The sequence below is a fragment of the Sminthopsis crassicaudata genome, chromosome 3 (assembly GCF_048593235.1).
Source record: "Sminthopsis crassicaudata isolate SCR6 chromosome 3, ASM4859323v1, whole genome shotgun sequence".
Classification (NCBI taxonomy): Eukaryota; Metazoa; Chordata; class Mammalia; order Dasyuromorphia; family Dasyuridae; genus Sminthopsis; species Sminthopsis crassicaudata.
Window position 1 is genome coordinate 597,949,538 of NC_133619.1, and position 25,881 is coordinate 597,975,418.

General features: G+C 35.2%; 1 protein-coding gene across 7 annotated transcripts; it reads left to right on the forward strand.

The window, feature by feature from the left end:
- Nucleotides 1-1,190: 1,190 nt before the first annotated feature.
- ERMAP (erythroblast membrane associated protein (Scianna blood group)) lies at nt 1,191-25,881 on the forward strand. Of its 7 annotated transcripts, none has more exons than XM_074307723.1 (12): nt 1,191-1,389; nt 2,342-2,424; nt 13,248-13,337; nt 13,537-13,875; nt 15,081-15,356; nt 16,490-16,606; nt 16,969-17,001; nt 22,169-22,201; nt 23,458-23,478; nt 24,232-24,252; nt 24,355-24,516; nt 24,802-25,881. In XM_074307723.1, the coding sequence occupies exons 3-12, from the start codon at nt 13,259-13,261 to the stop codon at nt 25,533-25,535; spliced, it is 1,815 nt and encodes a 604-aa protein (XP_074163824.1). In that variant the 5' UTR covers nt 1,191-1,389; nt 2,342-2,424; nt 13,248-13,258; the 3' UTR covers nt 25,536-25,881. The 7 variants fall into 7 exon arrangements, with proteins under 7 accessions (XP_074163824.1, XP_074163823.1, XP_074163825.1 ...); XM_074307728.1 differs by lacking the exon at nt 2,342-2,424 and having other exon boundaries at nt 1,192-1,389; nt 24,355-24,381; nt 24,490-24,516; nt 24,802-25,880; XM_074307722.1 differs by lacking the exon at nt 2,342-2,424 and having other exon boundaries at nt 24,802-25,880.

The window sequence follows — 25,881 nt, forward strand, 5'->3', positions numbered from 1 at the left end:
TGTCTGAAATGGCTAGTCTGCTCCCCTCCATGTTAATGAAATACAAGGTTGATCTCAGAAATACCCAAACCAACAAAAACCAAATGGTTTTTGCATTCTTCATATGTTGTCTATAATTATCCTTCATTTCATTTATTTTATATCACATTAACAAGCATTCATTAACCATCTACCATGCATCAGGTACTAATGCTGGGGGATACAAGCAAAGGCAAAACACGACTTGCTCTCAAGGAGTTCACAGTCTAATGGGGGACACACCTGCCAACAACTATGTACAAATAAAATATAGATGGGTTAAGTTGGAGATAATCTCTGAAGGAATGTACTAGTACAACCTGGAAAAGGTTCTTGGTAGAAGGTGGGATTTTAGCTGCATCCTGAAAAAAAGCAATGAATGTTAGGAGGCAGACAAGAAGAGGAAAAGAATTCCAAAAATAGGGGACATCCAGTGAAAATTTCCAGAATTTGTGGATGGAAAGTCTTGTCCTATATATGTACAGTTGGTCTTTCTGTACTCCCAAAGGGCCCAAGATGGAGCAAGATTTTAATAAATGTGGAAAGAGAAAAGGGAAGGAGATATTTATCAGAGCAGAAAGGAGAGCCCATTACAGATAGAGACTAGCCTGTATATGGTTTGGGAGCAGAAATGTGTTTCATGAAAGTGTAAACAAATAAGCAGGTTTGTTTGGTAGAGAGCAATAACCAATATTTGATAGAGATGAGGGTGATTTAGTTAAATGTGACTATTGGTGACTGCCAGGAAAGTCAATCATTAGTTTTGAATTGAAAAAGAATTAGCAACAGTTGCAGATGCTGCAGAAGGGGTGTGGTATAATAAGGAATGAATGTATAATTACCATTAGAAAATGTGGGACTATTTTAATGAAAGGGTTTAGTTCCCTCCCTTAGAGTTATCCTGAAAATTCCCTTGTTATATAGGGAGCTTCTTTACTTTGCCTTATTTCAGGGATGGGGAACCTTTTATTCTGCGAAAGCCTATTTAGATATTATCTAAATTATCAACTTACACAACTCAAGCAGTCGAAGGTTGTTCTACCTAGCTTCTACTTACCTTTCAGCTCTTCATCACCTTCCGTTGATTTCACAGGCCTTATTTGGCACTCAAAACCCTGCCCTATTGCTCTATCAGCAACAGACAGGCAGGGTGTGGTTTGTTTTTTATGGGGACAGTTAGTGATGGAGAGTCTCCTAGGCAGACAGAGCTCCCATTTTAGGGGCTTAAGCCCTAGGATAAAAACTACACATTTTATGGACATACCTTCTATTTCCCCAACGCTACAGCTTTAATCATTGGATGGGCTGAGAAAAAAATAGGGGTCCCTGTTCTACTACTGTAGAAAAAATCTTGAGGATCTCCTGATTAAGGTGAGTGAGCATCTTTTCTTTTTCCATTGAGTTTGAGATGAATTTTCTCTTTATTCTTCAACTTGGTTCCAACTTGGAATAATTAATTCTTTGAACCTGAAAAAGATATCATCACTCTTCTCTCTAATTTCAAGGGAAAGAGGAGATGTCTCTTTATTTTGCATGCTACAGCCATATGATGTGGCTGACTGTGGACATTCCTTTGATCAAGTCTCATTAAAAGTAAACATTTTTTTTTAAATCAGGATGGTCCTGAGAAATGTGGGGTATACAGAAGTTATAACCATGAAACATAAAAGAGGACAGTTGAGATAATAGCCTAATATGAAGGATAAAAAAGGCTCTAAATAGAGTTCTCATTGTCTAGGTTTGCCTAACATGGTGATTGTTGGTATTGATGTTCAATTTAAAAAGTTTTAAAGGGAATTTTTAAAAATTTAATTTTACTAGTATTTTTTGTTTTTATATCACTTTCATTCATGAATATATCCCTCTCTACCTTCTCCCTCCAATCCTTCACTACCTGAAATAGTCTACTGTAAATTTTCCTCTGGTTTAGAATTTTTTAAAAATAAATTCCCTGAGAGATTACCTGGCAATCCTGGAGCTGACTGCATAAGGATTTTTCGTAATCCCAGAACTAAGAGGAAACCAGTGGCTGATAGATTGAAGGATTTGGAGACAGGGATAAAGAGTGAGGGGAAGAGAAAAAGGCTTTAAAGTTTCTTTAATTTAGTTAAGCATTACTTTCATAGAAATGAAAATTCTAATCTAGTATTTATATTAGCAAAATCCACTCATATTAATATGGCATATTTGCTATATTAAGTCTTAGCATCTTAGCATTAGAAGAGATGGTTAGAGTCATATAGCCCATTCCCAAATATCTGAGCAATAATCACTTGTGAGCATCATTGACAAGAGATCAGGCAACTTTTTCTTAAATATGTAGGTGATGAAGAGTTCAAGACCCCTGAGACAACCCATTCCTATTTTTGACAGCTCTGATTTTTAGGACATTTTCCTTCAATTGAGGTAATATTTGTCTCTTTGTAACTTCTGTTCAATTTTCCTAATTCTATCTTCTTGGATTGAGTGAAATAAGTATCCCTCTTCCAACTGAAGCCCTTCAACTACTTCCTTTAAATTCAACAAAAGTTCTTAAAGTGTCTTCTCTGGGAAAGGCATTGTGCTGCTGATATAACACAAAAATAAAACAGTTCTTGTCCTCAGGAAGCTTACAGTCTACTGAGAAGGGGAGAATATATATAACATGCACAAAAATTACCATAGTACAAGGAGGATTGAGATAGAAGAGAGAACTGACAGCTGGGAGGGGTAAGGAGAGCTGATTAGGAAAGAGCAAGGATTTTGAGAGTTTTAGTTGAGAAAGGAGTGCATTCTGGGTCTGGGGAATACCTCATGTGAATACTGATTTACTGAGAGCAACAACTATTGATCTAGTTTGACTGGGACTTAGAGTCTGTGAAGGAGCGTGGCGTGAAATAATGCTTGAAAGATAAGTGAAAGACTGCAGAAGGCCTTATATGTTAGACAAAGAAATTTTTATTTTATCCTAAAGATGATAGAGAATCCCTAAAAATTTTTGAGGGTGCAGAGATAGAATAGACTTATGCTTTGGGAAGATTATTTTGGCAGCTATGTGAGGGAATGATTAGAGAGGGGACGAAAAGCAAGGATATCAAATAAAAAGCTACTATAATAGTTCAGGTGATGAGAGCTTCCCCTGGAGTGTTAGTTCAATGGAAAGATTATAGAAATGTTATATAGCATCATTTAAATGTTGGGGGGGGGGGAAGAGAAGAGTAAAAGATGATTCCAAGATCCTGAACTTGTATTCCCAGGTTCTGTGAGACTCAGAGAATAATAGTGCCCTTAACAGAAACTGAAATCTCTGGAGACATTGGGGAAGACAATTCTACTTTGAACATGCTATGTATCTACAGGATAGCTAGGAGAAGATATTCTGCAGGCAGTGTGTGATTGTGACTGAAGTTCAGTTTAGGACTCTCTGGATATACAGATTTAGGAGTCATCTCCATAGGCATGATACCTGGACTTACGGTAGCTGATTCAGTCTCTGAAAGAAAAGAAGACTCAGGACAACCATGGGGAATACCCACTCCAAGGGTGCAGAAGATGCATAATTATCCAGCAACACAGAGAGAGGAGGAATGGTTTAATAGGAAAGAAAAAAATCTAGAGAGCACAATGCCACAGAAGACATAAGATACAAGGTTATCCAAGATGATGGATTGGCCAATGCAAGTGAAAATCTTTTGGAGGATGAAGAAGAACAGGCTACAGGATACAAGAATTATTAAGTTTTTTGGTAAAGCTATCCCCTAACTACTAAGTAGTCAATGGAAGCCAGAAGAAGAATTCCCAGAAGAATTGCAAACTGTTAACAACCATAAAAAGGATTTAGGACTTAAAGGAAGTCAGAAAATTAAGAAATAGAGATAAAGATTAGAGAATTCTAGGCATAAGGAACAAATGGTGAAAATATCCAGAATAAAGAGTGTCTTGGAATAGCAAGGAAGGTAGTATCATTGGGTCATATAGCATATATAGGTTTAAAAAGTGAGATGTTGAAACTGGAAAGCTATAAAGAGATTATGTTATAAAAGGCTTTAAAAGCCAACCAATTTTTTTTTATATTTGATACTAAGGCAATAATTGAAATTATGCAAAAAAATGACAAAAATATCTATATTTTAACTCAGAGATATCATTGCTAGGTATATACTTCAAGGAAGGTCAGTGACAAAAAGCTTCCATTTATAGCAGCAGTTTTATAGTGGTAAAGAACTGGAAACAGTTAAAGCCCTTTGTCTGAAGAATTAATGATTAACAAGCCATTCTCCAATTAGTAAATAGTCAAAGGATATGAACAGACAATTTTCAGATAATGAAATTGAAACTATTTCTAGTCATATGAAAGAGTGTTCCAAATCACTACTGATCAGAAAATGCAAATTAAGACAACTCTGAGATACCACTACATACCTCTCAGATTGTCTAAAATGACAGGAAAAGATAATAATGAATTTTGGAGGGGATGTGGGAAAACTGGGACACTGATACATTGTTGGTGGAGTTATGAACAGATCCAATTATTCTGGAGAGCAATCTGGAACTACACTCAAAAGCTGTCAAACTGTCCATACCCTTTAATCCAGCAATGTTACTACTGGGCTTATATTCCAAAGAAATCTTAAAGAAAAGAAAGGGACTGTATGTGCCAAAATGTTTGTGGCAGCCCTCTTTATAGTGGCTCAAAATTGGAAATTGAATGGATGCCCATCAATTGGAGAATGGCTGAGTAAATTGTGATATACAAATGTTATGGAATATTATTGTTCTATAAGAAATGACCAAAAGGATGAATACAGAGAGGCCTGGAGAGATTTACATGAACTAATGCTAAATGAAATGAGCAGAACCAGGAGATCATTATATACTTCAACAACAATACTATATGATGATCAATTCTGATGGACGTGGCTCTCTTCAACAATGAGAGGATCCAATTGATAAGTAATGATAGAACCAGCTACACCCAGAGAAAGAACACTAGGAAATAAATGTGGACTATAACATAGCATTTACACTCTTTCTGTTAATGTTTGCTTGCATTTTTGTTTTTCTTCCCAGGTTATTTTTACCTTCTTTCTAAATCTGATTTTTTTTTTGTGTAGCAAGACAATTTTATAAGTATGTGTACATATATTGTATTTAACATGATTTTAACATATTTAACATGTATGGGATTACCTGCCATCTAGGGGAGAGGATGGAGGAAAGAAGGGGAAAAATTGGAACAGAAGTTTTTGCAAGGGTCAATGTTGAAAAATTACCCATGTATATGTTTTGTCAATAAAAAGCTATGATAAAAAAGAATGAATGATTAAACAAATTAGGGTACATGAATACAATGGAAAATTATTACTATACTATTAGAAATAAGAAATATGGTGAATAGAGAAAGAAAATTGAAGTAAACAGAATCAAGAAACAATATATACAGTGATTACAACAATGTAGATGGAAAGAACAATCATTACAAAAAATTGAAAATGAATGGTATTAAATTATAAATATCACTAAAGAAGATATGATATCTTCACCTACTTCTTTGTAGACATCAGGATCATGAGTGTGAAACGTTAGTAATGTCAGATTTTCTTCTATATGTTGATTAGTTTTACTTAATTTTTTTCTTATTCCATTAAAAATGTCTTTGTCATAATGAATGGCTGTATGAAAGGGGGGAGGGGAAAGGATATAAAAGAAATGATAGGTTCTATAAAATCAAAAATGTCAATACAAATCTATTTTAAAATCTGAACTAACGTAGGAAAAAAACGATCACTAGTGAATTTGGTTTCTCTTTGACTTGTGCTATTAGAATTCAGGCAGTTTAAAAAGTGAATGGATACTGATAAGGAAGGGAAGCTATCGAGGATGGACAATGCTATCTAGGAGTTTGGCAGTGAAAGGGAAGAAGTATTAGAGTCATCATCTTGGAGGTTTTTAAAGAAGATAAAATGGATTGAGTGTAGATTGAAATATGTGTTCTTTTCCTTCTTTCCTCTCTTCTCCCTTTCTTCCTAACTTCTTTACCCTCCTACCTATTTTTTTCTTCCTACTTTCCTTATCCTCCCTCTTATCTTTTCTCCTTCTTTCCTCCCTCAATTTTTTTCCTCCTTCCTTTCTCTATTTACAGGACTAATGCAGGAATTTATTTTTTATGACTATACATATTTGTAATGGGCTTTGTTTTTCTTACTTTTTGAAAAGGAAAAGGAAAGTGAATACAAGGGGAAAAGGAGGGGGAAGAGAATTTGAAATTGAAGATAAAATAAAATTGAAAAACATATTTAAAAGTATAGGGTAGAACTGAACACAGTTCATAGCCAATGGTAATGGATTCTGCAGATGGGGAGAGATTGAAAATGAGAGGGGAAACAGAAGAGGGAAAGACAGACAAACTAACAGAGACATAGAGAAGAGAGAGAAGGAATGATTGGTGGGGAAAGCTCCTAGAAAAATTGGGGAAGATTAGAATTGAGGGTATAAATAGAGGAGTTTGTTTTGAAAAGAGAAGGGTCACCTTTTCTTCAGGAAAAAAATTGGCTATGTCCCAAGGGCTATAAAACTGTGCTTACCCACTGAACTAGCAATACCACTGCTAGGTGTATATTTTAAAGGCATCCCCCAAAAAGAAAAAAGAAGTATCTATACAAAAATACTTTTTGTGGTAGATAAAAACTGGAGATTAAAGGGATGCCCATCAACTGGGACATAGCTAAACAAGCTGTGTTATATAATTGAGATGGAATTCTATTGTGCTATAAGAAATAATGAATTAGATTCTCTCAGAAAAATCTGGAAACACTTACATGAACAGATGTATAGTCAACTATACAGAACCAGGGGAATGTTGTACACAGTAACAGCAATATTGTTTGATGAAGAACTATGAAAGACGGCTATTGCTGGATTGCTGGATTCTCAGCAATATCCAAGACAATCCCATAGGACTACTGAAGCAGCATACTATCTGCCTCTAGAGAAAGAACTGATAATGATTGATTACAGATTGAAGCATGTTATTTTTCACTTTTTTCTTTCATTTTTTCTTTTTATTAAATATAATAAATAAATATCTCATATCTTCTTGTACAAAATGACCAGTATGGAAGTGGTTTTTTTTTATGATTTCACCTGTGTAACCTGTATCTGATTGCTGACCATCTCAGGGAGAGTGCAGGGGAGAAAGGGAGAAATAGAATTTGGAACTCAAGACTTAAAAAAAAATGTTTAAAAAGAAAAAAAATAAGAATTAAGGAGATGGGGGAAGATATCTGAGTTTTGAGGAATAAAATGGTAAGGAAAGAATTCATTAAACTATTTTCTCAGAAAAGTAGAACTTAAGAGCATCTTCTGAGAAGATGGGGAAATGGAAGAGATATTGAGTATTTGAGGAGAAAAGAAGTTTGAAAAAGCCACTGAAAGTGAATGACAGACATTTATTAGTGAAGAGAATTCACTCCACTGTATGCATTTTTTCTTGTCTTTTCCTTCCTCATCTTTTCTGATATCCCCTTTCACTTTCTTTATCTACCTTTTCCCTCAATGTCTTAAACCTCTCAGTGACAATCAGTGATAAGTATGGCCGGACTGCTTTTTGGGGGAGGAGGTGGGAGGTACCAACAACTAAAGAGACTGCTTATGCCTACCCTGAATATTATTTATAAATTTAGTTTTTACAAAGTAAGTTATTTGTTAACAAAGAATTGGGAGTTATGTTAAATGATATAGTGGTCCCCTATGAAATTGAAGGTCATTTTTCATGAAATATTATGTTGTCTGTTCTTTAACAATGATGCTTAAGAAATACTTCTTAAGTTTGAATTAAAACAAGTTAATATCTTAGAGTTAAAAAGTAATCTAATTGGAGGGGCAACTAGGTGGCAAAGTGGATAGAGCACCAGCCCTGAAGTCAGGAGGATCTGAGTTCAAATATGAATTCAGACACTTAACACTTAACACTTCCTAGCAGTGTGATCCTGGGCAAGTCACTTAAACCCAATTGCCTCAGGAAAAAAAAAAGTAATCTAATCCAACCCATATCCTTTGGAAATCCCTTCTATAGCATAATTGTTAAATAGTCATTAAGCTTGAGGATGTCTAGTAAGAAATGGCTCAAAATCTCTTGAGGATTCCCATTATGCTTTTTTATGCTATCACTCTAATTTTGGAGAAGTTTTTAATTACACAGAACAAAATCTTCCCCCCCCCCAACAATTTTATCCTCCCCAACAACAACTTATTGTTCCCTGCAGAGTATGTGAAGTAATTGAACCAAAGTAGAATTAAATATATTCTCCCTTTGTCCTATTTTGTTGCAGTCACTTATTTTACATGATTTAGCATTGTTTTAACATTTATTTTTTAACTCTTCAACTTGAAGGCACATTGGTTTTTAAGTGTACTTCTGACAGTCTATTTTTCTAACTAGTCTTGATTATGGCCCATTGATTTTAATGGGATTTAAATCAAATTAATTTTCTGTCTATTGAGACATGTTTAATTCCATCTCTTGAATATGTTTCTTAATATTTCATGATATATGGCACAGTGTAATATGTTTCAATATTTCATTTTCACTTAGGAATTTCTATAGTGGTGAAATAATTCTGCTATAGTATTTCAATATGCTTATGAGAGTTCATCATTTCCTCAATGATGGGTAATTCTAGGCCTACTGGAAATAAAAAAAAAAATTCCCCAAACTTTTTTTTGCTGGATCTTTTATAGTTTAATGAAAATACCTAGTTTTTTTAGGCTCATATGAACACAGAAATGATTTTGGTAGAGTCTTGAATAAAAAAAGTGAGTTTTTAACAGTAAAAATTATCCTTTTCTAATCTTTGGCATTTCAGTGTTGTTTTATCTAGGACTAGTGTTTTTTCATCATAGCAAGGGTTAACAGTTTTTTTTAAACTAATCTTTTTGATGTTCTTCCAATTTCAAAAAGTCTATATTGTACTATAATCAATAATCTCTCTAGCTGAGGATTTTCTGAGGATTATTTGATTCTTTTGCAAAAATAGTTGGTCATTCTTGGCACTGGGTTTTTATTTTCTATCACAACTTCTGCTTTGGTAGATCTGGTCTCATTTCATTATGTGAACCTTGACTTGGTTTACTTCCTCAACACCAAGAGCCACTGCAATGTTTCTGTCATCAAAGTGTGATCTTTAAGTAATTCAACTTTTTTATGTTTCCTTGAAGTAATAGTCACTCTTGAAAACTATAAAACCAAAAAATACAACAAAAAGGAGAACAATAAAATACATGTATATGTCATGAAATACATTACTCAGATGGCAAAGAATTAACTAAAGGAGAAGAACCAACTTAATCCAATTTCACTTAGTCAGATATTTTGAGTCAGTTTAATATTAATAGAAGCACACAATGCTGTCACAAAATGAAAATATGCATGTAAAATTACTGCTTGTTTGAGGTAATATACTGTAGTTCTAACCTCAGGAGTCAAGTAGAAGCATTCAATTTTTCTTCCACGGACAACTAGTCATTCAGACACTGGAAGATATCTATCATAGCTCATCTGAGTCTATTCTTTACAAGGCTAACCATCATCATTTTTTGCATTGTTTAAATGAATTTTTATTGATATCTTTTATTTTTACATCGCTTAACTTTTCCTTGTATTCTGCCCCAATCATCTCCTAGAGAGCCATCTCACACAAATTATTTCAATGATCTTTACATGCTATGATTTTGAAGCCCCTTTCCCCTTCCAATTGTCTGGATGCTCAATAGCTAATCAAGATCTTTTCTACAATGTAGCATGAAGAACTAAAAATGGTCACCTCTGAGGGCCAAATATATCCCCACTGTCACTGCCCTTGTCCTGGACATCACTCTTCCTGTAACAATTCATCAGCTTATTTAGCTTCTAAATTGCACTGCAGACGATGATGAGGATGATTAATTATATACAGATTTAAAGTTTATAGAGTTCTACATTCATCTCTCATTTGATCCTCTCAACAATCCTGGGATACATGCAATAGATATTATTATCCTATTTTGCAGAGGAGGAGACCAAGTCTACCATAGTTGATCATCATATAATCTTGCTATAACAATGTACAATGTTCTTCTGGTTCTGCTCTCTCCACTCACCATCAGTTCATATACGTCTTTCTAGGCTTTTCTGAGACCAGACTGTTCATCATTTCTTACAGAACAGTAATATCCAATTATAGTTATTATTATTATTACTTGAGGATAAATGCCTCTATTTGCTGTTTGGTTAAGTAAATGTTTTGTTAACTGATAATTTGCTTTTCTATCCTTCTCCTTAGCTTTTCAGCTTTTTTGCTCTTCTCTGCATTAAAAAATGTTTCAATGGTATATATTTTTTTCCTTTTTAAAACTACATTATATCCATCCATCCTAGCTTTCTTACTATTTCCTCCCTTCTCCATTGGATAAAAAAGAAAGACAAATCCTTTGAAAGAAATATGCATAGTCAAGTTAAGCAAATTCTAAAGACATGTCTTATTCTATAGCCCAAGTCTTTCATCTTCTTTAGTCTTAGTTTTCTGAAACTGTAGTTAACTACTGCACTAATCAGAATTCTCAAAACTTTCAAAGTTACTTTTTAAAAGTATAAAAGTATGGCACTGTATAAATTGTTTTCCTGGCTTTTCTTACTTTACTCAAAATCAATTCATAGAAGTCATCTTAAGTTTTTTTGAAACAATTCATCTTATCATTTCTTATCATGCAGTAACAATTAATTCTATTATTTTTATTTAATTAATTATTAAAATAAGCCTAGATCATAGCACTATTAGATAAGCACTGTACCTGTGCCCTTTCCCTCTGCTCAGTCTCCCTCAAGAGCTAACACAAAATGGATGTAGTTGGGTTTTAGAGTCCCAAATGATCCCTATTTAAAGAAAGAAAAGGGCTGGGTCTCCAGATCCTTTCTGTGGTGCTTCCAGGACAATTATTTCATCATAGCAATCCTATTAATCTTCACTGAAAGTACTGGCTGCTGGGCATATATTCCTTCTGGTACCTATGGTGACCTAGGGCAGGGTGACCCATGCCTTTAAGACAGTTCAATATAATTGAACATTAGTATCCCTAAAAGGTCAAGTATCCTATCGCCAAAGATCAACAACTTTATTTTAGGATTATTATCAGTTGCAATATTTTGAAATTTTTGAGTTTGCAAAGATCCCAGAATTCGCTGGATCTGTCTCAGAAGTTAATAATAATCATTCTCTAAGAATACTAGTGATGAAAGTGACCAGAGAAATTGGCCATATTGGTTCATTCTGTCAGATCCCAGATCTTGATTTGAGAGTTCATGGTCCATAGCCCCAAAATAAACCCACCAGGATGTAATCTAGTACAGGAGAGCGTACAGGGGAAAGAGAAAGGAGAGGAGACAAGGGGAAAAGTTAAAAGGAGAAAGGGCTGGGCGTGTTTCATAGGAACTCATGAACTAATGTGGCAGCTAATGGAAATAGGTCCCCCCATAATTAGTTTCACCACATCTCATTCTTAGTGATTAGAGCTTTCCAAAGGTTGCTGTAGAAGGTCATAGGCTCATAGATTTAAAGCTGAGAGGGATCTTAGAAGCCATGGAGTCAAAGTTCCTCTCATAGATGAGAGCACCAAGGTCTAGAGAGGGAAAGTATGCTTTTTTCCTAGAGATCTTCTAATATTTTTTGAGGGCAGGGGTGGTGTTTGTAAAGGAGTCCAATTCCATAATGTCATGTATTTCCTTTGGAGTGGTTAGATAATCTTTAAGGTCCTTTCCAGTTTTGAGATGGATTCTCATCTAGTTCTAATGCACCTGTTATTCTATTGGAGAAAAGAGTAGGATCAAAGGAGTGATAAGGAAGTGATGGGAATATGAAATAGAGACCAAGGTGATCCACAAGGGAGAGAAGGCAGATCTAACAACTCTTATTTTGCTCTTGTTCTCTCTAACAAGGAGAATATCCTTTGGACTCTAAAGGACAAAATAGAACAAAACAGTAAATAACTAATAGGGAATTGATGCCCAAGGCAAGTAGGAATAGAGCACTGAACCCAGAGTCAGAAAGATCTGAGTTCAAATCCACACAAATCACTGTGTGGCCCTAGGCAAGACATTTAATCCTGTTCACCTCAATTTCCTCTTGTGTAAAATGTGCTAGAGAAGGAAACAAGCCACTCCAGTATCCTTTCCAAGAACCCCCCCCCTCCAAAATGTGTTATGAGTTGGAAATGACTGAAATAATTGAGCAAGAGAGCATCTGGTTGCTTTTTAAGTTCAAATAATGTGGGCCAAGTGATCCACATTCTTGGGTACTGAAAGATCTGGTAGATATGATTACTGATCCATTGTTGGTGATATCTTACAGATTATGGAGAAGTAGAGATGTACACAAGACTGGACAGGTACACATGTTGTTCTGTTCAAAAAATGGGGAAGTAATGAAACCTGCAAATTGTATGCTAGTGAACTTAGTATCATTTTCAGGCAAGATCTTAAAACATAATGTTAAAAGGATGCTTAGTGAAACTTTAGAAATAAAAGCGGTGATCACATGGAGCCAGAATGACATCATAGAGAATAGGTCATGCCAGACTGATCTCCTTCCTTCCTTCCTTCCTTCCTTCCTTCCTTCCTTCCTTCCTTCCTTCCTTCCTTCCTTCCTTCCTTCCTTCCTTCCTTCCTTCCTTCCTTCCTTCCTTCCTTCCTTCCTTCCTTCCTTCCTTCCTTCCTTCCTTCTCTCTCTCTCTCTCTCTCTCTCTCTCTCTCTCTCTCTCTCTCTCTCTCTCTCTCTCTCTCTCTCTCTCTCTCTCTCTCTCTCTTTGTGGTATACGGTTAAATTATCTTGGTTATTACTACCAACAAACTTTGGTCTTTCTATATCCTCTCCAGCAATCACTGAATTGAGACTTTTTTTTTTTGCTTCTGTTTTCCCTAATGAACTCTTCTATGCTACTATTTTTATTTTTCTTACATAGAAATAGGCAGTTTGCATTTAAATTTTTTTTCCTTTTTTTCACTCTGTATAAATGTATTTTCAAAGACAGTCTCACAGCACCCACATTTGAAGGAGGGCCATTATTATTACCTTTTATTATTGTGGTCAGTATGTAGTTTTGATTTCCATTCTTCCAGGCTCTTCCTTATACCACCTCTTCTCTTCATTTATCTCTTTGAATCAACATATTCTCTTCTATGTCACACTCACTAACCCTGCACTTGTTTATCCCTATCCTAGCTCTGTTGGAGATGGCAAGTTGCTCCAGTTTCTCTCTCTCCAGCTGCCTCATCATCCTTATTTCCCTCCAGCTACCTACAGAGGGGTTAGGTAAGTATTTCTGCCTGTTCTCTACTGGTATCTAGGGATTTAAGGATTAAAGGACCATCTTTTCTTTTCCTTTTCTTGGGAACTGTTTTCCTCCATACTCTCCTCCAGTTTATCTCCTTGAAGTCTGTATCATTCTTTCCCCTTTGCTAAGTTGTGTTTTTTATGCTCATGTTCACTGTTTCTCTGTATCATGATACAGGAAAAGTTGGCAAAAGGAACTTGGTCATGCTGGGGACAAAAGCTGAGCTTCATTGTCCTCTATCCATGTGGATGGTCCCTGAGTCTGTAGAAGTAAAATGGCTACGGACCCCAGAGTTCCAGATTTCCCAGGCTGTTCATGTATATCGGAATGGACAAGACTTATATGGAGAGCAGATGCCACAATACAAAGGGAGAACAGCCTTGGTGAAAGACAGCCAGGAAGACAATTTCATTCTGGAGATTTATAATGTCCGACTTGAAGACCAAGGAGAGTACTATTGTCAGATCCAAGCTGGTTCTCTGAGCAAAAATGCTTCTGTGAAAATGGATGTCGCAGGTTAGAATGGGTTATGAGGGAATGCAGGGTGACAAATACATTCTGTGACTGTTGAATGACTTGAACATTTTATGAAGTAAGCAATTGATAAGTAAGCAATTATTTGCCAATCTTTATGTAACTCAAAAATGAATATTAGGTCAACACATATTCTGAACCCCACTCAACTTTAGTGCCAGGGACCTATATGTACAACCATCAAAATTCATTATTTTAAATTTCCTTTTATCGTCAACATTTTTTCCAGTGATTGCTTGTCTTTTTTATGGTAAAAATTTATTGAAAGCCCATCAAATACTCACCTCCTTGGAAGGAACAGCCTTTTCCAAGTGTGAGTTGGGTTAAGGATAAGAGAAGAATATATTTTGTTATTATTGGCACTTCTGAAGACTCAGACTTTAAGTAATTTTGCCAGAGTAATGACAGAAGAAGAGAATTAGAGTGTAGTGAATGAATTGGACTTGAAATTAGGAAGACCTGAGTTCAAATCTTAGCTCTGATGCTAATTTTGTGACTTTGAATAAGCCATTGTACCACTCTGACCTTCAGATTTCTTCTTGGTAAAATGAGGGAGAACTGGACTAAATTGGCCTCTGAGGTTCCTTACAGGTCCACACTTGTGATTCTCTGATTCATAAATGGTCTATGATTCATTAATAGAATTCAATAAAGTGTCCGAATTGGGATTTGAATCCAGGTCTTCCTAACCCCAAGTTCAGCATGATCCAATATATTGTTCTACCTTTCTTATGAGCATTAACCTTTTATAGAAGTCCTTTTGGATAGTAATCAACAGTATATTACATACAGAAGAATCTTTAAAAAATAAAATTTTGCCACATAGCTTGGTCCCAAATCCCTATCTCTCAGGATTCTGGCTAAGCTAAGAATGCAACCATCTCTGCATTATCTTGCATCATTCCCTTAACTGAACAATGGTCCAGAATCTCCAATGGAAACAAAGGTTGAAGGGGTAGGCTACTTAACATAGTAATTAACATAGTGTTGTGTCTTGCGAGCCCAGATGCTTCCTTAGACTATATGGAAGACTATAAAAAAGAAAGTCACATTCTTTACTCCTGTTGGCTGTAAAAAAAAAAATCCATATATAGGGAATAATGGTAAAACGGTCAGGAAGGTAATGTTTTAGGTATGGAGGTAAAAAGGAGATGTATTGCTGGCTCAAGCAGATCTTTCTTTTCTAGCACTGGGCTTGGATCCTTATATTCATATGGAAAACTATGAAGCTGGACAGATTCAGCTGGTGTGCAGATCCCTGGGATGGTTCCCAAAGCCTCAGGTTCAGTGGAGAGATACTCACGGGGAGATACTTCCATCAGAGACCCAATACTTGGATAAGGAGGGGCTATTCCAAATGGAGGCTTCTGTTACTTTGAGAGATGGATCTTCAGGGAACATGACCTGCTCTATTTGGAATTCTGCTCTTGGTCAAGAGAAGAGAACAACTCTATTCATAAGAGGTAAATCTTTGATCAAATGAGATAATTTTTATTATTGTACAAACCTTAAGGCACTATGTAAATATCAGCTATGATGATTTTAGTTACATATTCTAATTAAGTAGGGACCCAGAGAATTTGCTTGGATCAGAAGGGGTGCTTAATGGGGCATGTGTCTGCAAACCAGACATATGTCTGCAAAACTAATTGGGATACATTTAGTATAGGGATGGATATTGTGGACCTGATCCATGATTTGAATGCCATTAAGGAATGCTGAAAGCAGTGGTTAAAAGTACTTGACCACCTAGGCCATGTCCAAGTTTTCTTTATCTTCACTGCTTTCTCTCTTTTTTCCCATTTCCTGATTTTTCTTTCCCTTTTTCTTTTATCCATTCTTTCCTTGCCTAAATCTTTGGCCAGAGGCACAAACAAATACTGCTTAAGCCCATTTATGATCCTGCGAACTAAAGAGGATGGGACCCACATTGTAAGAAAAAGAGCTAGTTAGAGATGATTTTACGGGGAGGAAGAAAATATAATTTTTATGAGAAGATATTGATTCTTTTGTGACTGAAGAGCTCTCTCCCATTTTTCAGAAGGTCCATAGATCTATAGCATTGTAGGACAAGAAAGCTTTGAAAAGTCATTTAGTACACTTTGTATGTCATAGGCCCCTGTGGCAGTCTGGTGAAGACTAAGGACTCCTCAGGACAATATTTTGAGTGCATAAAATAAAATATAAAAATTATGAAGGAAACAAATTATATTGAAATATAATTTTCAAAAAAATTTTTTTTTAATTTCAGGAATCCTAAATTTAAAAACTCTGCTTTAATGAAAGAGATCTCATTAAATGTTGAGCTATTCAATATTTTGGTTCTTGAGAAGAAATCTATCTTTTTTTCCCTTTTTACCTTTTTACGCTGAAGAAATATATAGTTAGGCAGAGTTCACTCTTCAGAAGGAAGTGAGACAGAACATGAAAAAACTAGTCTCTCATATTTGTGCATAAATATTGTATTTAAACAGCTTGTCAGTGCCTTTGCAAATCATAAAGCTTAATTTTTCTTATGAGTAACTATTAGAATTATCACTGTCTTCATTATTATTTCCCTACTCTTTCCTCATGACATTGGGGGTTTCTGTTTCAGCTTTTCCATCTTTGTATGTCACCCCCTCAGCAGTGGGTCTGGCTGTGATCCTGCCTATTTTGGGGCTCTTCATTGCATTGGGTATTTATATCATATGGAGGCAACGAAGATCTAGAGGTAATATGATAAAATGTGGGGGTAGGAGGGCTAACTGGTGGGTTGTGGAGTGAGAGTCCTGGAAAGAACAGCAAAAATGAAACAAATTAAAAAGGAAGACTGAGAGTCAAAGTGATGGGGACTTTGTGGGGAAAATGGAATGCTATGAGGGAGATTGGCATGAAGCCTGGAGCCATATCCTTGAGCCATTGTAATGGGAATATGAAACTGAAATAGTCCTTGAGATTTACTGTAGAAGCTTACTCTCTGCATTTATTAGGAATGTTATTCTTTCTCCCCATATTTTTCAATCTCCTAAATGATTTAGGAGTCCAGTCATTTTAAAGTGTCAGTCTCATTTGTCTCTTCTTTCCTTCCTTTAGAGAAGCTTCTTTATCAACAAGTGGTAGAAATAGGTAAGTATCATGGGGCAGAAGCAGTTACTGGTGACCAGTTACTGTGGCTTCTCCTAATATGAATGATAAAAACAAGATGGCTAGTTGCTGGATACATTCTTTTATTAACTTAGTCTGGCTTCTAATAAAGCCTCTAAACCTTTCTGAATTTCTTATTCCTGTTTTTGGCTCTTGGAAATTAATGTCTCTGGATGAATGTGAATCTTATTTAATTTGAATAAAAAGCAGATCTTCTGTAATAGAAAGGACTATAGCAAATTAATCTCACTTGCTTCTTTTTTTAAAAGAATATTCTTTTTCTTTACAAAGACTTTCTCTACATATATGCTCAAGTCACTTTTTGATCTTGAATTCTGTTTCTTGTAACTATGAATTCTTCTTTCTTTCTTTCCTTTTTTTTTTTCTGAATCAATTGGGGTTAAGTGACTTGCCCAGGGTCGCACAGCTAGGAAGTGTTAGGTATCTGAGGTTAGATTTGAACTCAGGTCGTCCTGACTTCAGGGCTGGTGCTCTATCCACTGCGCCACTTAGCTGACTCATAACATGAATTCTTACAAGAGAATATCTGGAACTGTTCATATTTCAAGAAATAATGATAATATTTATACTTCAAAAACCTTAATTATTGTCTGGGCAGGCATTCCATTTTATTATCTAAATCACATAATCTGATAGGTGGTCTTCAAGAGTTGCTACAGCAAAAACCAAAACGCAATATCACCCCTCAAAAAAAATCGCCCTCCAGCCAATCTGATAATGATAAGCTTCATTGAACTTAGCCAGACTGGTCCTCATAGGAGAGATTTATAATCCATCACTAAACCTATACTGAGAACCTTTTCAGTTTTATAGGAACTGCCAATGTTTATATTGCTCCATTCTTATAACTTTTGGGAACCTAGAGTCACCTCCATAACATGGTGAGGCACTGGAGTAGGATTTTTGATAAATTCATCCAAAAATGAGAGAAAATAGCTGAATAGAAAACATAATCTAATATGTTGCTTACAAGAATTATATATGAAATATAAGGATACACATAAGGAATGAAAATAAAGGACTAGTACAAAATCCATTATGTTTCAGTTGAATAAAAAAGAAAAATTTGGACTAATAATTTAGATTTCAGGTGAGTATAGAGATGATAAAAAACAGATAAGCAGAGAAGTTAAATTATGTTTAAAGGTATCCTAGATGATGATTCAATATTAGTACTTAATATGTGTACCAAATGGTATAACATCTAAATACTTAAAGAAAAAGTTAATCAAATTGGAAAGAAAATTTGATAATAAAATTATAAGAGTAGGTAGATAAATGTAACCAAAAAATGATCTAGAAAGAAACTAAGTACTTAGAATTTTGGAGAAATTAGGAATGGGCAATCTATGGTGAGAACTGAATGAGAATAGAAAATAATACCTATTTCTCAGCTTTTCATATTACCTTCACAAAAACTGACTGTGTTGGGGAATAAAGACCCCCCCCAAAAAAATAGAAAAGCAGAAGTTACAAATACAACATCTACTGATTAAAACACAATAAAAATATTTTTTTCAAGGGTCCTTGAAAAAATTAAAAAATAATTAGAAACTAAACATGTTTTAAATTATTATTTGGTCAAAGAACAAAATATAGAAAGGATAGAAAATTTTATGAAAGAAAATTGCAATAATGAAATAACATGCCAAAACTTTGGACATAAATGTAAAGCAGTTCTAAGGGAAAATTTTATTTCATTAAATACTTTCCTCAATTAAAATAAAAAAAAATCCATTAATTTAGGGGGCAACTAAAAACACCTTAACAGCAACAAATCAGAAAACTCTGACTAAGCAACAAAGTAGAAATTCCAAAAATTAAGAAGAGATTAATAAAATTAAAAACCAAAAACTATTGAACCAATAAACCTCAGAACTTTTTTTAAATGAAGAAACTAGGTAAATAGCTAGTATAATTTTCAAAGGAGAAGAAAACCAAATTGTTCCTATCAAATATGAAAAGAGAAATTCAAAGAATTTAAGAGGAACTAAACGAATTTATCATAAACTATTTTGCTAACAAAACTGATAATTAACTGGATGAAGACTTTAAAAATATGAATTATTCTGTTTAATAAGAGAAGAAGTAGACTACATAAATGAACTCAATATCAAATAAATAAATTGGACAATACATCCATGAACTCCCAAATTGATTTGAAAACAAATCCAAGAGTTGCAAGTTAATTCTATGAAAAAGAACAATTACCTTCAATATTATGTAAACTATTTGCAATAACAGGAAAAGAAGACAGTTTTCCAATTCCTTTCTATAATATAAATATGTCCTTGATACCCAAATCAAGGAAATAGAATAGGACTTTTGTATAATAAAATAATAGCAAAAAATTTGGAAAGTTATTTTAATAAAACTCTGCAAAATCTTAGTGAAACATAGGACCCATCACCATAAGGTAGTTATAAAAAGATTAATAGTTCTTGGCCAAAAAAAGAGGAAGAGAGTCAATAGACATTTTTAGAACACATGATAAATAGGTGAAATACTTTTGGAACAAAAAAAGATATCACTTTACCACACAGGTGCATGTCTTGAGATTTGTTTTATACATTCCAAAATAGTTTACCTTTAGATGGAGTTTATCAAACAGCTATAATCTAAGAATGGAATAAAAAGGTAGAAGTTGATAATCTCATGAACTCAGGCAACAATATAATGACAAAGACATGTCAAATAAATGTCTGAGTTATGTGAATTTGTTTGTAGAAATGGAGAGGTTTATGATTGCAATTTCGGGCTAGCTCATTGCAACCAGAAATTTTTTAAGGAGCCTGGACATAGTGATTAATGTAGCTTATATAAAAACAGTAGAAACTTGCAAGATGGCAATTCAGGTTTTAAAAATTTAGGCTTTAAAAACTTAGTAACCACCAAATATTTATCATGACACGTTCTGTTAACTAGAATTATATATCAGAAATTTGTTATTTTTCATAAAATGAAAGACAACAAATATCCACGCTACAAAAATAAGACTTGAAAAATCCTGGATAATTCAACCAATAAATCATATTGGAATTAGACCATCATTTTCCACAATCATCTGAATGTAATTTATAATAACTAAAAACATAATTTTAAATATATTTCATTGTACCTAATACTCATAAATTTCAAGCTATAGGGAACAAATTTTTTTTCAAAATATGGAAAACTGGCAGAGAAAAGCAAAACTATACAGGAACAAGATAAGGTTTCTATTGTTCTGTCAGTTATTTCTTGGAAAGAGGATGCTTTCAGTGAACCTACATGGGGTTGGTGTACATCTTAATAATTTTATCTAATTACATAAAGTAATTACTTTATACTTATATATGTAATAGTCCATATAATATCAAATAAAAAATAATAGTGAGAAAGTAACTTGTTTCAGGACCATTTCTATTTAAACCCTTTCAAAAAAAGAAGAGATAATAATTATGGTAATAGTACTCATATGCTTCTTTAAGGCTTATATAAAGCAAAAGAAAATTGCTTATAATAGTTCTATCAAGTAAATTGAAAAGAAAATATACTTTTAATAAGGCTTTGTGAAAGTAATAGCCTTTGTCAGATCATATACCATTATGTTTGGTTTTGGAAACCTGAATATATCTTTTGTTCTAAGGAAGCTGTTATTGAATTTTGAATTTAGAGGGCTAACAAAGCAGGAAGCAAATTCATTTTATATACTCTGACATCTCAAATTCATTAGGAATTAATTAACTGCATCTACTTCCAAAAAAATCATAGGAATTTAGAGCTGATGGGGCTAGAAGAAAAAGAATGTTCGTTTTGAAACCAGAAAAGCTAGATTCAAATTCTAACTCCAGTACTTTTTTGGTTTTGTTAAAGTCACTTTAGAACCTTGGACCTCAGATTCCTTCCACTAAAGTGAGGTAGTTGGAGTAGTTGATTTTTGGGTCTCCTCCAGCTCCAAATCCTTGGATTCTGTGATCCTCTTGAGTGATGTGAGAGTACAGTGAACAAATCTTTATACAAATTTTTTTTTAAATTTCTGTGCTCTAATGGAGAGGCAAGAAAAAATCCTGGAGTTGGAAAATTGCAACCATGATACTAGGTGAATAAATGAAATACAGAAAGTAATGTCAGTAAAAAGTGAGATGCAAGGGGAGAACTACAATTTCCAGCATGTATAGGATTGTGATGTATCATGGTAACTACCAAGCCATAGGACTGGCCATCCTCTTAATATCTACATCACATAAAAGACAGTATAGTGAAGTAAAAAATAATATGGGACAGGGAACCAGGGGCTGTTAAGTTCTAGTCCTGGAGCAGTTACAAACTGGTGTGTCTATGAGAGAGCTATTTTATTCGACGTCAGTTTTCTCATCAGCAAGACTGGACTTGATGATTTCGAAAGTTCTTTCCAGATATAACAATCTAGTAATAGAATGAAAAGTTTTCAACCTCAGCATTTTAAGAAATTGTTTTTCCTGTGGGAATACAACTCGGATGACCATATTGGATGAATAAAAGTCATGTTTCTAAAATGAAATCTCTTTGAAAGGAAATAACTGTGAATTGACTCAAATGAAAATGAGATATACTTTCATGAGTGAAGACTTTGTATAGCTTTCATACCTTATGATGCTAAAAATGTCTAGATAGACCACACATGTAATCATAGAATCAGCGTTGGAAGGAATTTCAGGGGTGATACTATTCAATCCATATTTGTTCAGGATTCCCATCAACAACATCTCCAACAAATAGTGGTCTGACTTTTCCTTGAAGACCTCAGATAATTTTCAATTCTCAAATCAGACCCTTCCATTTTAACAGCTCTAATGCTTAATAAATGTTTCTTTACATTGCTTTTTTTGGCCTCTGCTAAGTGCAAAAAGTCAAATTTTTCCATGTGATAACCATTAAGATGCTCAGATTTTATGCATACCAGTAGGAAGAGAGAGAAAATATGGCCAAATGCAAAACTAATACAGCATATATGGAAAATAAAATTTGCTTTACTTCAAATTTACTTTACAATTAACTTGGTCAAAATGTGATTATTCCATAAAAAAGAAAATCTCTGTAGTTTACATAGAGATAAAATCTTTAAAGTTAGAGGTCCAGATCTCATTTCCTTCGCCTTTCTTTCTAGAAAATCTTCTCGAAGACCATGGGAAAGAGAAAGGTAATTATTTGGGACATATAGTACAAGGGAGGGATGGGCAACTTTTCTTTTTCTATAAGTAAGGGTGCCTTTTGTTGTAATGACCATAGATGCTCCATGAATGAAATGTTTAGTGCTGAAAAACATTGTGAGAAGACTTATGTGAGGATAGAGAGATGAACATGATCAAAACTTGATTTTTGGTTCTAACTTCTCACTTATGCTAGTTTTCCCATCAGTTTCTAAAAATAAAGTTCTTTCTAATTTACAAAATCCTAATTTGTTTAGAATTGTCTGATAATGTCCAGCTTTGAGTTAGAAAGACTTCTCTCCTCTCTTTTCCTTCCTTTCTTAGCCTTCCCACCTTCCTTCCTTCCCTCTCTCATCTTTCCCCTTTCCTCTACTTGTTGCCTATATGATCACAGGCAAGTCATTTAACTTCTCTGTTTGAGTTTCCTTATTAGTAAAAAAAGAGATGAAATAGGAGATTTCTGAGGTACTTTTCAATTCAAACTAGTTTATTCATATTAGCTTGAAATAAACTAAAACTTTTTCATTTCATTTAAAAATATTGTCTTGTACAATTGTGACTTTATGTTTATCTTAAAATCTCATTAGATTCAGCCTGTTGGGATGTTTTAGAATCTTGATTCTGTAATAGTGCATTATTTATTTGCTCTCCCCAGATTCATTAATCAGAAATGTGATAACCTTGCCATCTCTGCTTCTATAGAAAGCATTGCTAAAAATGTCGAACAGAACAAGCACAGAGCATGTGATTCTCCCCCAGAGACTGCTTCTTAATTGCCAACAATCCATTAATCACCACTTTGGGATCTGGTTATTTAATAAATTCTTAATTTAGCTTACTGTATTATCATCCAAGACACATTTCTCTTTCATGGTGCTGAGTGTATTCACATGTAGATACATTCATATTTTTGTGCACGCACATACACACAACCATAAAGGCCAACTAAAATGAAATAGAATAGAAAAAAAAAGATTAGATAATTAGTGAAATGTCTATAAAATAATATTATTCCAAAATTCTGAACTTTGGAAGATACTGCTTGATGTAACATTACCAATACATTCCCCCTGTCCTTTCAGTACAAAGAAAAACTATGATGAAACACCCCAGAATTCTTTGAGAGAATGGGACTAGTTATGTAATGGCCCATCCTGGGATGGGTTTCCTGTCTCTGGGAGTCTTGATATTTATATAAGAGAAAAAGTAATGTTTCTCATCAATCTTTGTTTGTTTTCCCCCCTAGGGAGACTTCATAAAGGACTCAGTAAGTTTTGCTCCTTCCCCAAGGGGTGGCTTATGCTATTTTCCGCTTACAAGACTTTATAGAAAGTTCACATGTCTAGGTTTCAGTTCCTTAAGGGCAGAAGGGGTAGAATTCTGTTTATGGGAATGAAGATTTCTTGGTTTTCAAAGTTCCTTTTGTGTTCTACAACCATTATAGAATCCTAGATTATTAGATCTAAAAAACCTGAAATTCTCTAGATGTCCTAGGTCTAGCGATCCTAGGGATTCTCAACTTTTTTTTTTTGTAGTCTAGAGAAGTATATGAACATTTCTAAATTTCAAAATAAAATAAAATAAAATACATAGAATTACAAAGAAAAGCAATTATATTGAAATAAAAATGTAGTTTTCCATTCCAGATTCACAGATTCCCTGAAATCTATCTTGAGTATCCATGGACTGATCATAGTTAGAAACACCTGATCTAGAAAAAAAACCTACTTTTTTGCCCCCATGAATGGGAAACTAAGTAAACATTAAACTAAACTGCATTCACACACTGGGTTTCTACAATGCCCCCCATCACTATGTAAGAAGGCTCTATTGATCCCCCTTAGATAAAATCCAAAATAGGCTTGCCCTAAGAGTAGACCCCTAAGTGTTTGGTGGCAAAGTGCTAATTACCTGGCAGTGTATTACTTAGTAGAATTTGGAATGGGAATGGAATTTGGCTGGGCTGGATTTTCTGGAGCTGAAGTACCCATACTGATTTATCAAATCTTTTATGTTTTAGAGAAACATCGTGCTGAACTCAGTAAGTGCTGCTTTTCCTTAATACTGTCAGTTCCAACTTGTCCCCTATGGAGCCTATATTTGCAAGTATCATTTCTTGATCTTCCTGTTTGATTTATTACAGAATTGAAAAGAATTGCAGCAGATGCAGGTGAGATGCAGTTTCTGATGTCCCTCTCTCATCTCCTCTGGGTGTCTCCTGCCATTCTCTGGTCCCTCCCTGAAAAGTTAACCACATCTTGCTTATATCCCCTTGCAGGTTGGAGAAGGGCCAGACTACACCCGGGTAAGTGACACTCATCTGTATAAATGTTCCTCTAGCTTTGGAAACCCCTAGTCTTGCCCCATTCCATCAGCATGCCAGAGACAAAGATACTATTTTCTTGAAGGTTAGGGCATCCTTACAAATAAAGATCCTTTTCTAGTGTCTTAACAATAGTCTTGACAGAATCAAAAGTTGCCTTCCTATATGCTGGGACCAGAGAGGGGCTGGGATATAAGTAAGCCTTCCCAAAGGTCTTCTGAGTCTAAACTTGTCCCAATCTGTGCCCTCATCTTGCTTTCTCTGCAGTGGATGTCACTTTGGATCCAGATACTGCTCATCCCAAACTCCTCCTCTCTGAAGATCTTAGAAGTGTGAGACTTGGGGAAAAACGACAGGATGTCCCTGACAACCCCAAGAGGTTTAACTTTGTTGTCAGTGTCCTGGGATCTCCAACCTTTACGTCTGGCTGTCATTACTGGGAGGTATGTGTAGGAAACAAAACCAAGTGGATCCTTGGGGTCTGCAGTGAGTCAGTGAGCAGGAAGGGGAAGATCACAGCAACACCTTCAAATGGACACTGGCTGCTGCGTCAGAGTCGGATGAATGAATATGAAGCTCTTACATCCCCACAGACTTATTTCCGCCTCAAGGAGAGCCCCCGCCGCGTGGGGATTTTCCTGGATTATGAAGGTGGATTTGTCTCCTTTTACAACGCCACCAACAAATCTCACATCTATACATTCGTCCATACTTTCTCTGGCCCATTGCGCCCTTTCTTTGAGCCTTGCCTACATGATGAAGGGAAAAATGTGGCTCCTTTAATCATTTGTTCAGGATCACAGAATTCTGAAGAATTCATTTACTCTAATCTATCTCCAGAGACTTCAAAAGAAGAAAAACAGACTTTAGTCATTGGTAATGGGAGGATCCCCACAAAGACAGACCAGGCCCCAAATCTCTACCCTCTCCAGGACATTGTCTCATCCTGGCCCTCTGATATCACCCCGGCCCTTCAGGGGCTGAGGGCCCCTTTCTTTTAGTGAGGTGCCTCATACTGCGTCTCTACCCCTTACTTTAGTCCAGCCCCAACATTCAAGTTTGTCTGTGTTTTGCTCCTGCACATTAACTGTGGGTGTTTTGCATCTTTACCCTATGTAAATACATCAATACCTCAGAGATCCAAGTTAGTGTTCATGGAACTTCCTCTCACCAGAGCAGCTCCTCCATAACTTAACAGATGGGTTTACAGTTGTTCTAAGTGAAAGATGTCATCCTGGGGCCAACCTGGAGGCAAGTCTTCCCAGACTCAACTTGGCTGGTCTGCAGGCAACAGACACAGTCCATCAACAGAAAAGGTTGCCAAATGTAGCGAGCTGTCGTCTCTAG

Bases quoted from the DNA above. Each gene is read 5' to 3' on its own strand.
- ERMAP (XM_074307723.1), top strand. From the start codon at position 13,259: ATGGCAAGTTGCTCCAGTTTCTCTCTCTCCAGCTGCCTCATCATCCTT. The intron at 13,876-15,080 runs GTTAGAATGGGT...TTTCTTTTCTAG, and splicing joins TGTGAAAATGGATGTCGCAG to CACTGGGCTTGGATCCTTAT. The intron at 22,202-23,457 runs GTAATTATTTGG...TTTCCCCCCTAG, and splicing joins AGACCATGGGAAAGAGAAAG to GGAGACTTCATAAAGGACTC.